The sequence below is a fragment of the Chelonoidis abingdonii genome, chromosome 8 (genome assembly GCF_003597395.2).
Source record: "Chelonoidis abingdonii isolate Lonesome George chromosome 8, CheloAbing_2.0, whole genome shotgun sequence".
NCBI lineage: Eukaryota > Metazoa > Chordata > Testudines > Testudinidae > Chelonoidis > Chelonoidis abingdonii.
Window position 1 is genome coordinate 94,002,969 of NC_133776.1, and position 13,587 is coordinate 94,016,555.

Below are 13,587 nucleotides of genomic sequence, written 5' to 3' on the forward strand. Positions count from 1 at the left end.
CTGTCAAAAGTTAACATAATTTGTCAGAATTTCAGAAAAGCAATTGATGCTGTGCCACGCAACAGATTAATTTATGTCAGTGTGGAAGCTATGAAACTGTGATGCCTTTTGGTTTCTTTGTACTGCATTTTTAAATGTCTTCTTGTGTGCAGACACAGCAGATGTTCCCCCAACCCCACCCCAACAAAGTTGCTACTAGAGACAAAAGACACATACTATGCTGAAATTCACCAGAATGCACATAAAACCCACCAAGATCTGAGGAACGAGTGTCCCACACGGTATCTGGAAAATTATCCCTTGCACAACATACGCAACTTTGAATAGGCCCCATTAGAAGCAACTGGAGTCTACTACTTCTGCAACAGGAGACTGGGGAAGACCTGAACAGAGAGAGAGAGCGCGCGAGAGATGTGAGCGCACACAAACTTTTTACATAAAATGAGTGAGTTAAGCTTTGGTGTACCCCATCAATTCGTCTTGTTATCTCTCCTGCAAATTCTTAAACCAGCATGATCACAGTGCAAGCCAGCTATGCTTGAGGTGAGAGGTTTAAAAAAAAATTTGCAAGACCAACGAAAAATACTAAGATTGGCTCTATTAAAGTATAATTTTATAATGTTCTCAATTACATAGTGATTCAGAAGGGATGGGTGAAAGGAACTAAACTAAGCAAACAAATTTAAAAATATTAGGTTGATGAAGCTCATTGGAGAAAAGTAAAAAGCACCATTCAGTAAGGCAGAATCCTTTAATGTGGGCAATCTGTTTCATTCTTCTATTTTTATTCTTCGCAAGCAATTTGTTCTTTCTCTCTCTGTTATAAGCTGCCAGACAAAATCCACGTTGAACCTGATGTACTGGGGAGTCAGGCAGATATATTGGTCCGTCAATAGCACTTAAACCGAACACGTGTCAAGGTGCCCAACAGATAGCAGCAAGCAGCGGTAAAAAGGGATGTTGGCAATGTTGCAGGGAAACCAAAGAAAAAGGTAGAATTAAGAGGATGTCAAATTCAAGCTGAAACTAAAATATAAAGAGTGAAATTCTGACCCTACTGAAGTTAATGGGAGTTTTGCCTTTGACTTCACTGGAGGCAAGATTTCACCCCAAGTTAGCAATTTCAGTTCAACTATTGCATGAAACTATCTTTGTGAATAATCCATAGAGCAAAAGGATATGGGTTAAAACACTGACCCTATTGAAGTCATATAACAAGTGGGGTTCCGCAGGGGTCTGTTTTGGGACCGGCTCTGTTCAATATCTTCATCAATGATTTAGATGTTGGCACAGAAAGTACGCTTATTAAGTTTGCGGATGATACCAAACTGGGAGGGATTGCAACTGCTTTGGAGGACAGGGTAAAAATTCAAAATGATCTAGACAAATTGGAGAAATGGTCTGAGGTAAACCGGATGAAGTTCAATAAAGACAAATGCAAAGTGCTCCACTTAGGAAGGAACAATCAGTTTCACACATACAGAATGGGAAGAGACTGTCTAGGAAGGAGTATGGCAGAAAGAGATCTAGGGGTCATAGTGGACCACAAGCTAAATATGAGTCAACAGTGTGATACTGTTGCAAAAAAAGCAAACGTGATTCTGGGATGCATTAACAGGTGTGTTGTAAACAAGACACGAGAAGTCATTCTTCCGCTCTACTCTGCGCTGGTTAGGCCTCAACTGGAGTATTGTGTCCAGTTCTGGGCACTGCATTTCAAGAAAGATGTGGAGAAATTGGAGAGGGTCCAGAGAAGAGCAACAAGAATGATTAAAGGTCTTGAGAACATGACCTATGAAGGAAGGCTGAAAGAATTGGGTTTGTTTAGTTTGGAAAAGAGAAGACTGAGAGGGGACATGATAGCAGTTTTCAGGTATCTAAAAGGGTGTCATCAGGAGGAGGGAGAAAACTTGTTCACCTTAGCCTCTAATGATAGAACAAGAAGCAATGGGCTTAAACTGCAGCAAGGGAGATTTAGGTTGGACATTAGGAAAAAGTTCCTAACTGTCAGGGTAGTTAAACACTGGAATAAATTGCCTAGGGAGGTTGTGGAATCTCCATCTCTGGAGATATTTAAGAGTAGGTTAGATAAATGTCTATCAGGGATGGTCTAGACAGTATTTGGTCCTGCCATGAGGGCAGGGGACTGGACTCGATGACCTCTCGAGGTCCCAATATTATTTCCACTGATGAATCAGTGTATGGAGGGTGAATTGTACATAGGCAGAGAACAGATGCATAGATATGAATGACTGTATAAATCTATAGGTGTTCAGATATCAAGGTGACGGGCAAGGTAGAACAACCTGAGTGAAATAGAGGAGGAAAAGAGAGGGGAAGTTTATGGTGTGGGGAAAAATGAATACGGAATACACTTTGTTGCTGTATTGACACAGCTTTCATACCACCAGCCATGTATGTGCATAATTCATCATTTAACACATTGAACTACAAGCAAATGACTCCAGCTGGGAGCCCAGAAAAAGAGAGAGAGAGAAAATGCCAGGGATTCCAGAATGGGAAAAATGTGGCTGTTCTAGTAAAAGTATTTGCATGGATGTTGTCTGGTACAGCAGAGAAATGTACTGGATTTAAAGGAAACAGGAAACCTCCAGTAAGTAGCATTACTTGAGAAACTCAGCTCTGCAGTGCTGAAACAATACTATGAAGTCATGGGTCATGCTGTAAATGGGAGGGTTATCAGCCTACTAAGGAAGAGTTTTCTCTGGCTCTTTATGTACAAATAGATCGAGACACACATTGCCCAGAAATGCCCTTGCATAAGGCCAAAAAGAACATTTGTTTCTCCAAGAGCACCAATATGTAGCATTCTGACTAATTTGTGTTTTGAGTGAGACCTATATCATTAGCTTTACCATGGGAGATAAGAGGACATTGTGGCTGTGATTAAATTAAGAGGCGCTTTTTCCAACTGGGCCTATCCATTCAGGGATAGAAAGCTATTTGGTCATTTAATGTCTCATTTTGGATATCCTGCAAAACTAAACTATCATCACCACCAGGAACTGAAAAATGAACTTTTTAAAAAGAGATTAAAACTTCTGGGTATATTATTGAATGCTGTAGAGAACATGGTTTGGGTTTTGTTTTTTACTCCTCAGATGCTAAAAGTAGAGGTAGATCCAAACTCAATCCCTGGATTCTTGGATCCAAACACCATCAAACTCAGGAGAGTTCAGATCCAGAGGTGGATTCAGGTCCAAATATTACCTCCTGACCTAATCTTTACATTTATAAATCAAGGTTTAATAGCAGAATTCGGGAAGGGATGAAAAATATTTAGCACTTAGGACTTGATCCAGAGTTCACTGAAGTTAATTGAAAGACTCCCACTGATGTCAGTGGACTTTGGATCATCCCTTAGATGCTATGGTAATGAGTAGTGTAGAAATACCTTAGACAGTAGACAGATGCTGTGATATCTTAGTTAAATGCTAGGTCTTGGAATCTAGGTGCATCTTGCATGAAACTATAGAGCGTCTCTTTCCCCTGCAGGCTACAGGACTGCCACATCAGGCATAAGAGATATGTTGACTGGTACAATAGTTCCCCATACACTATATATCAGAGGTCAACAACCTTTCAGAAGTGGTGTGCTGAGTCTTCATTTATTCACTCTAATTTAAGGTTTTGCGTGCCAGTAATACATTTTAACGTTTTTAGAAGGTCTCTTGCTATAAGTCTATAATATATAACTAAACTATTGTTGTATGTAAAGTAAATAAGGTTTTTAAAATGTTTAAGAAGCTTCATTTAAAATTAAATTAAAATGCAGACCGGAGGCCAGGACCCAGGCAGTGTGAGTGCCACTGAAAATCAGCTCGCATGCCGCCTTTGGCACATGTGCCATAGATTGCCTACCCCTGATATATATCCTCAAATCTAGGGATGGATGAAGCTGTGTTTCACTTTGCTCTGATCAACAAATGGTGCATGTTCAACATTGTGTGGGTCATTGGCTTTCAACCTTCCCAGACTACTGTACCCCTTCCAGGAGTCTGATCTGTCTTATGTACTCCCAAGTTTCACCTCACTTAAAAACTACCTGCTTACAAAATCAGACATAAAAATACAAAAGTGTCACAGCACATTATTATCGAAAAATTGCTCACTTTCTCATTTTTACCATATAATTATAAAATCAATTGGAATATAAATATCGTACTTACATTTTAGTGTGTAGTATATTGAGCAATATAAACAAGTCGTATGAAATTTTAGTTTGTACTGACTTCGCTAGTGTTTTTTATGTAGCCTGTTGTAAAACTAGGCAAATATCTAGATGAGTTGAGGTACCCCTGGAAGACCTCTCCGTACCCCCAGGGTTATGCAAACCACTGGTTGAGAACCACTGGTTGTGGATAACTTAGTTCCAATTGCAAGTATCTGGAATGAAGACATTCACAGGGCACATACACAACACAGTTGGTCATAGACAGTGTCTGCAACTTGTAGCCCTATGGCAGAGAGTAGACACAAGTCACCCACGAAAAGAAAACCATGTTATAATTGGAAACTTAGGGGACAACTTTATAGTTAGAGGATGGTAAAAAGAGGTCAAGTAAATCAAGATCTTAGCAGCAGTGAGTTTGCTCTATAGGGCTTCATAAAAACCTTAGCAGCAATAGATCATTTCTAGGATGATGTTCTAAGAGGAAACAAATCTAAGCATTGGCCAAGGAGCCCTACTGATTGATGTTGGTTGTGTTTTCCTTAATACTGTATTAGTTATTGCCATTAATTTATTCCACTGCAATTTTATTTAATAAACCTGTTGTCTGTTGTCCTCTTCCCCCATATGTCTCCACCCAGGGACCTCTGCGGAGCACTGGGAGAGTTACTAAGCTCACCACCTTAGCTGGGCAGGCAGGGTGACCCTACCTTCCTCCTCGCAAGCCAGCAAAGCTAGCCAGGCTCAGAGAAGGGTTATGCAGGGGATGCAGTCCCCAGGACCTCAAGGAGCCCCATGCATGTCAATGCAAGTTGGGCAACTAAATTCCTTTGGGTTTCTGGGCCAAGGAACTTCTCTGCATTGACCCCCAAAGCCAGGGTGTGCCTTAAAGACACACCAAAGGGTTATTTAAAATCTCTAGTTAATATTCAAAAACCATTTCAGAGTAAATTCAATAAAAGACTGTTACTTCAGAAGGAATATTCTGGTGTCTGAATTTCAGAAGCTGCACAGGTCCTAGTATAGACATGACTTACATTGGCAGAGTGAAGTGTGCACTAGGGTAAGCCATATCTGCACGAGGATTTGCTCCATTGTAGCTTCACACCAGTGACTGAAATCCCAGTGTAAACAAGGCCTAAAAGAAACAAGCCAGGCAGCAGTTTGGAACACACTCTTCCTTTAGCAAGTGTCACACCTGGCAGTGATCATTATTACTGGGCCCAGATCTGAAGTCAGTGTGAGATGTTCCAGAGAGTGGAGTTCGGGATTAAGCCCCCTACTTCTTGGGTACAATGGCATGTCCTTTGTTGAAACAAAGGAAGTTCCTCTTCCCCCTTTACACTTGCATTTCCCTTTTAATACAAAACATCCTTTGCATGAATATGGCTCTTTAACAGACCTTCATGCTCAGGCCTGCGGTGGCTGCTGGTGGATTTGGTTGCAGTGGCTTGTACTTTGCTGCAGGAGGAGAACAGAAGGCTGTACCAATATACTGCTGCCGTGCAGTCGACTGTCCATGGTGGCTTTTTTTTTTTTTTTAACTGACGTAATTCTAAAGGGAATCTGTAAACTTTTTTATTGTTAATAAGGTTAATGTATTTTCTTGATGTCTTTACTGGCAGTCTGAGATGTAACACTGAATTCACTGATCACTTTGGGCGTTATTCTGACATGCCGCCTCAGGCAGAAGCAGAGTGCAAGGTACAATAGCAATAACATAAGATAGCAGAGACCCTCTCTGCCGATGCTTGGTCAGGGACTGGAGCGGAAACAGCCTACAGAGTCAGCAGTGGGACTGAGAGCACTCCTGCCACTTCCTGTTTCTGCAGAAACAGACCTCAGATTGGCAAGTGGAAGATAAAGGATTTAGGGCTTGTAAGTCTGGTTGCACTCTGAAAAGTGACTATGTACAAAGGGCACTTTCTTACTCAACAGATCTGCCCCCTCTCTATATTCAAAGTTAAGATCTGCTAGCATTCAAGATAAAAACAAGCTACCCTTTACTGCTGTGAGCCCTGGAAAGCCAACACAGCTATGAGACAAACCATGAGCTGGAGTCTGTCCCTTCTTTGGTATTATCAAGAGAATTGCTTCCTAAATTCCAAGAAGTTTTACCTATGTAAGTCTAAGGAAGGCAGTGGGACTGCATGGGCATCATTGAAAACCTAGTTCTTCTTGCAGGACCTTTACTATTGGCAGGGGATTAAAGGAAAGGGACCATGGTGAAGGGTAATGGTGGTAGCGCTGGGGAAAGACATTTCTACCACATCCAGGAGTTCTCACAAAAATATTGCAAATAATTTTGTACCTCGTGAACCAGATTTTTAAACAAGCTAGGAGTACAATTACATATGGAAAAGGTACACGTGGTAACATGCACACACCGTAGCTGCGGTTGTGCTTGTGAATGGCATATGTGCACAGGCAATGGTCATACACAGCTACATATGCAATTGCAACAACACATATGAATCAGAGGCACGGTTATGATCCTAACTTGATTTGAACTCAAGCATTTACCTTTTTAATTTTCAACCACCAGTTCCCCTTCTGTTGTTACTCTTGTGTTGTTGGCCTATAAGCTCTCTTTAAGAACATCCTGCTGTTACAGTAACTTCACTGTGGGCTGATGAGTACCCTGATGGATAGGAACAGAGGGGGCCATGACTTTAGAGTGAACCCACTATGTCAGCATAGTCCAGCTGACAGTTGTCTCATCTGTCAACCAGATGGTTCTGGGTTTGAAATCCAAGGTAAAGCCACATAAAAGAGCCAAGCAGACAGAATAGATGCCTGACATCCTTCCATCTTTGTTTTTAAAATGCAAAAACTGCCTTAAAATACATGGTCAATCTGTAACTCAAGCCAAAAAGTCAAAGCCGTTGCATCTTTCTGGCAAGGATACTCACCGTATTCCATGTGGGAAGCTGTGAATACATTTACCTATTTTGTTTTACTTTCAATAGGATCAGTACAACCAAAGGTCAGTACTTAATCCTTGGCATCAATGCCAAATCTGCATGGGAACTGAGGGCGGCCTATGGACCCTGAAAGCACACTCCATATAGAAACACTCTAGGATTTAAGGACAACCACCTGCAAATCCAGGTTGATGGAATTACAGGAATTCTGTATAATTCACCGGCAAAATTAGTTCAGGTTAACTGGAACTACGGGTTTGAGTGTCATTTTTATAGGGCCTAATCCTGAACCTGTGAAGTCTATCTGAATAGGACTGAAGCCATAAAAGGCCTTGTATGTTCCAAGCCCCCATCTTAATAGAGACCACCTCTGTGCCCACTGGTAATCACATGACCTACCAGGGGCAACGACAGCAATTGATCACTTGGTGAAGTGTTAGAAAGTAACTATTTTAATTTACTTTACTGATGGTTAGCAGCTGGAAGCTAGGAAGGCTAGCCAGCACCGTGGGACCAGCCTGCTCTCCAAATACCACCAGCAAATGTTGATAGACCACATTTTAAGAACCAAAAGATCCCAGTGGTTCCAAATTAATTAGAAGTAGGCAAGATAAAATTCATGTTTACTTGTATTGTGGTCGTGCCTATGAGGCCCAGTCATAGCTTGGGACCGGCGTGCTCGGTGCTGTACAAATATAGAACAAAAAGACAGGCTCTGCCCCAAAGAGCTTACAATCTAAGTAAAAATATTCCTTAAGGCAGGACAGTGGAAAAGCTAGAGATAAGGAAATGGAAAGAACTATCTGTCTCTGGGATTACTGCTAAGCTCTTTTTAGAGCCTGATCCTGCAATATTGAAATCAATGAGAGTTTTGCTTTTGACATCTATAGGAGCAGGATTATGCCCTACCACATGGGCAGCGGCTGGTAGGAGGCCAGAACACAGGAAGCGTCCATAAATTATTACTGTTATCCTTAATCAGCTGTAAAACATTCTTTGCCTTGTAAAAATACTATGTACATTTGTGGTAAGACATGTTTCCTGCCCTAACAAGCTAATAATCAGTGAAAGACAAGACAACAATGAGGCAACAGTTCAGAGATAAAAATGCTTGGAAAGGTTCTCCAGGAGGAAAACAAGGTAGGTAGGATCCATTAAAGAAGAGAGTCTCATGGAGGTTTTAGAAGGTGGCAGAGAGAGAGGACACTCAGCAAACAACTGGGAGACTCTCTCATGTTGAGGAATAGCATGAAAGAAGGTATGACCCCGAGAAGAGAAGGAGACAAAGACAGCTCTATGGCTAGGGATTGGGAGGGGCACAGGGAGCAGGATGGAGAGTGGAGGGAATGACAGCTGAGACGTAGGCTAAGGTGAGATTTATATAAAGTCTGGCAGGTGAGGACAGGAATCCAGTAAAAGGATTCAAAGGGCAGGCTGGCACAGAGTGCTAGGAGGTGACCTAAGCAGTGGAGTTTTGGAAAGACTGGAAGAGGGTGGGGAAGAGGGCAGAAGCAGGAGAGGAGAAAGATATAGTAATCAAGCTGTGAGAGGAGCAAGGGCTGGCGGCGTTTGTGTCATCAACAGATGCTTGTCCCCACATACATAGTTCAGCCCCTTGAACAAACTTACACATACCAAGATCTGATTACCGCAACCAGCCCCAAGTCCATAATTGCCCTCCGGCAGCTAGCATACAGAGGAACTGGGTGTGCAAGCTGGGGACAGCTTCGCTGTTAATATACACTGCAGGGAACTATTTTAAAGGAACATTTTCAAGTCAAATGAGGCATCAGCATTTCTTCTCAAGGAAATTGCTAAAGGACTTTATTTCAACATTCTGTCCCTCAGCGACAGGACTTGCATCCGCAGTCGTGTGCTAACAGATATTTGAAACACTGTGACTTGGTTTCATATGTAAGATTATAAAATGCCTATTTCAAAACTGATATGGGTATCTCAATCCGGCTAACTCTTTTTCCAGTGGACCTCTGCTCACTCCTAAGTAAAAGAGTATGAAATTCTAGCCAATGTCTCCTAAGGATGATTTTTAAAGTTCAAGGAGTTTATCGGAGGATACAATATATTTCCCTTGACTTGTGCCTTTAAGTATGAAAACTAGACAGCCCCACAGCATGTAGATCTCTTCCATCCCACAACAATGCAGTCGTACATTATGTTCTTTCTGTATTTGTAATTACAGGGCAAAACAGATTTGTAACGGGCAGCATAGTTTGTAATCACATGCCATCCTGAGAGCTAGCCATAACACTTTACTGCAAGCTTGCCAACTACATTTTTGCCATCCTGCCCTAAAGTGTAACTGATTCCTCTCCACCATTATCTCACTGTCGTGCACCAAGCTGGCTTAAAGATGGGTTGGAATTCCCTTTCTTCCAGGATAAAGGACTCATTTTTGTGAATGGAATCTTCAGTTCCTGCTGCAGAACTGGAGCTCAGAAAATTGTTCCCTTCAGCATTAACTACTGGCATGTATTGATTCATGCCTTCAAGGCTGTCTCCACAAGGAAAGAGTCTAGAAACATCTCTAATAAAAACATGAAAGCTGGAATCCTCCTTTGCATGGCTAGTTACCCCAAATCAGGGAGGCCAAGGGCTGTGGGCTTTGCAGGGGCAAAGGGCAGCTCTGTCTAATGTATCCTCCTCTGCCCAGTGTGATTTCTCCTCTCCCCTCCTCCTCCACTATAACACAGAATGTATTCTCTATAACAGGGAGTGAAACCCACTGGAAAGAATTTGGGCTCTAAAATTATATGCCAATGTACTGATGTGTTTTTCTTTAAATCTCTTCCAAGTTTACTTTTCACTGAAGTTTGCCAGGTAGGCAGCCTGGGATTTCCTCTGGGGTACAACCAGTCCAGTGACCTCACTGCCTCTAGAGCAATCAACGCCGACAACTCATAGCTGGGGCCAGGCTTCTATTTCAAAAAAAAAAAGAGACCAAGAATTGACTGATGACATGGAGGATATGCTCAGTCCTTGCAGGAGTGGAGTCGCTGGACTTGCTATATCTAGGAATGCCACTCGTGGGGGCGGGGAATGCCTGCATTGTGGTGCCGTGATGCTGTCGGCTGTTTCAGGACACTGGAAGCTACCTTGCAGAAGGTAGAACTGCCCTGCTGAAATCAGTCTGGGTGGTGACCCAAGCTGTCCCTTCCTGTGAACGTTGGCAGGGCTAGCTCCAAATTCTCAGGGGGGGTCCCACAACTTCCATAGCTGCATCCGCATTCTGTACTGAAGGGAACTTTTGAAAGCGTCTGCCCGTCTTTTGCTATGGCTGCTGAGTGCTCTCGCTCTCTAAGTAAAATCAAAGTGCCCATCATTCCCTCTCATATGAGCCTTAATATGTATTCACAGTTAGCAGGCATTTCTGTCCCACACAGGACAGAGGGCGGGTGGCTTTTCCCAGGATACACTGTGAATTTCAGGGCAGCTATACAAAGGGCAGGACTGGAGTGCCTGTACAGAGGGGCAGCCAAATAAGAAGCAATACATAACATTTGGTAATGCTCTGTGGGCTGTGCTCCTCCTCAGCCGCATGACCATTGATTCCCTGGGCCCAGCATAAGAGACTCCAGCTGGTAAGAACAGAGCAGCCCATGTAGGGATTGCTGCACTGTGGGGAGGAGGTAAAATGGGCCCAGCAGGGGCCACTCCTCCCCTCAGCAGGGGAGACCTCCCCCATACTCTGGGGGCACTGGGATTCAGGTGGTGCATCCTCCCCCACTCCCTGCTGTGGGATCTAGGAGGTGGGGGTAGAAATTGCAGAAAGGAGCCAGGCAGAGTTTCCAGCCAGTAGGGACCGAACCAGCCAAAGGAGGGACCCTGGGATATGCCACTCACTGCTGAGGAAATGTTCTCTGGCTTCTCTGTTTTGCTGATCGGCAATTTGCTCCAACCTGCCCCCTCCCTCACAGCCACCTCACCTTGTCAGCTTCACTGAACACCCTCTTCTCCCCTCCCCTGTCCCGCTCACCCCCCTGCCTTTCCCTTTTCTTTCCATTTAGCTGATTCCCCTCCTAAATCCCACCCCCAAAATTATGGAAATAACATGCCATGTGCTGCCATCATATTGTTCTTTCCACTGTGTGTCCTCGTCCTCTCCCACCTTGTGTCTGTCTTAACTGTTTAGACTGTAAATTCTTTGGGGCAAGGACTGTCTGCTACAACACCTAGCACAATGAGGCCCCATTCTTGGTTGACCCTGAGGCACTACCATAATGAACATGATTAATAATAACAGCATCCTCCATGAGCCAAGAAATGCAGGTGTTAATGGTGCAAAGCACTGCATTCAATTCCACGTGAGATGCCCTTGCAATCTCTTCAGTCTTGCCAGGGCAGATTGCAGCAGAAAGCAAAGCCCACGCATGGATGCCCCTGCCTCAAAGATGGGTGCCCCTGCCTACAAACAGATGGCCTACCCCTGACCAGTTTGCAAGAGGGGCTTCCATGGAATCTGGGGAAGGGAGCATGACATCACTTGCAAGCCCTCTCTCTCAACCCTCCAAGGGTTGCTGGTCATTCCCTCCAAGGGTGAATCCCTGTGCTTGTCTTCACTGCAGAGTTAAGTCTAGTTATAACCTGAGGGTTGCGCATCTCGAGTCCTGTCCACACACAACCCCTTCACTCGAGGGCGGTGGTGCTTCTAACAGAGTTGGCTAGCCTGGCAGGGGTACATGCTACTGCTCCACAGAGCGTGACTCAGCAGCTGCTTTCACCATCACTTCTGTGCAGTTCCAGAGTTATTTCACAGTGTGGCAGCTCTCATTGAAGCGAGGCTAACGCGAGGCGTTAACTGGTGTTCGATAACTCCACTTGACTCTGCAGTGAAGACACGACCTACTTGTGGGGAAGAGGTGTGACTTGCTCCTCAGACTTGAGTCTCTGGAGGTACCTTTACACTGAACCCTCCCTCCCTGCAGAAGGCTAAAAATAGCAGTGTAGATGTCCTGGCTTGGGCTCTGAGACTAGGGTGACCAGATGTCCTGATTTTATAGGGACAGCCCCAATTTTTGAGTCTTTTTCTTAGATAGGCTCCTATTATCCTCCACTGGCTGTCCCAATTTTTCACACTTGCTGTCTGTCACCCTATCTGAGACCCAATCCCCATTGTGAACTCCAGCCCAAAGGGGAGTGTACCGGTGTTTGTACCCCAGTAACGCAAGCCCTGCAAGTCGAGCTCTGAGACTTGCTGCCACGGAGGTTTTTTCTGTGTGTTTTGCAGTGTAGACGTATAGCTTTGTCAAGCTGGCATCAGTGCTATCTCTGCAAAAGAAAGGGAGAAGATCCCACGCACCCCTCCAAAATATTTAGGGAAAGGGGTCCTGCCTTTAGCAGGAGGTTGGACTAGATGACCTCATGAGGTCCCTTCCAACCTTTTGATTCTATGAATAGCAGAAGCTGTCCAGAGATCAGGAAGAAAGGAACGGGGCAGGGGGTAGCCCTCAAAACAAGGGATGCTGGAACAATTTGTATATTGGGGGTGCTGAGAGCCATGGAACCTGACTATAATGGAAACCACTTGAAGCCAGGGGGTGCGGCAACACCTATGCCCAATACCTACCCCAGGAGGCTGAAACTCTGCCAGCAGAGCAAGCTAGGAAGCTCCCACCTGGAAGCTGTCGAGCTCTGGCTCGGAGCAGAAGCGCTTCTCCAGCAAACAGACATTGGCTGACTCTGGAGAAACTCAAAAAGAGAAAAGCAGAGGAAACAGCTGACCTGGGATCTGCTGGGTCTGACACCTACTGGGTCCAGCCCAATGTTCCCCGTAATCTAATGCCTAAGTGGAGACGTTGCGGGCTCGATCCAACTGTCGGGTTTTGCCCCGAGCTCCGGAGGGGCTTGGTGCACTGGGAGCAACTAGCCTGGGTCTGCCGGCTCCAGCTCGTTACCTTTCTCCCTAATCAATTCCCTGCCCCTCCCTCCCCAGTCCTGCTCCTCTCCGGCCACAGCTGCTGCATCCAAACCCGCTCGGGCACGTCACTTCCTTGCAAACTTTCCCGAGGAAATGTCTCTGCAAAAGTTGTTTTTCTTCAAAGAAACTCGGCTCCGGGGCTGTTTCCTCGCCCTCTGACTGGATTTCCCGGCGGTGCCTGCTGCTTGCATGTCAAGCTTCCTGTGTTTGTCACACAGACAGACAGCTCGCAGCCATGGATGGACCCGCTGACAAGGGCTGAGCTAGGTCGAGACCGTTAGCTCTGCAAAAATCAATAAATTACCTTCACTCCGCTCGTGCAGCGCCCCTCATCCTGCAGAGAGAAACGCCTGCATTAGCGGGGCTTCTCCTGCACAGCCACTGACTTCAGCCGGGTGAAGTTTCTCGGGACCTCGGATCATGGCTCGGGACTACACGGCCAAGAGCTTAGACAACATCGACCTGGCTGCGCTCAGGGTAAGTGGCACCTCTGGCTTTAGCCTGGGTTGGGGCAGCGGAGCTCATGCAGATCTGGC

The 13,587-nt window shown here is 44.8% G+C and overlaps 1 protein-coding gene across 1 annotated transcript in view; it reads left to right on the top strand.

Moving 5' to 3' along the window:
• The first annotated feature begins 13,262 nt into the window (after positions 1-13,262).
• NRK (Nik related kinase) overlaps positions 13,263-13,587 on the top strand; it is a 126,871-nt gene continuing 126,546 nt past the window's right edge. Inside the window, exon 1 of the mRNA XM_032767056.2 lies at positions 13,263-13,528. Within this exon, the coding sequence (XP_032622947.1) occupies positions 13,472-13,528 (57 nt within the window). The 5' untranslated portion in view covers positions 13,263-13,471. The remainder of the gene's footprint in view (positions 13,529-13,587) is intronic.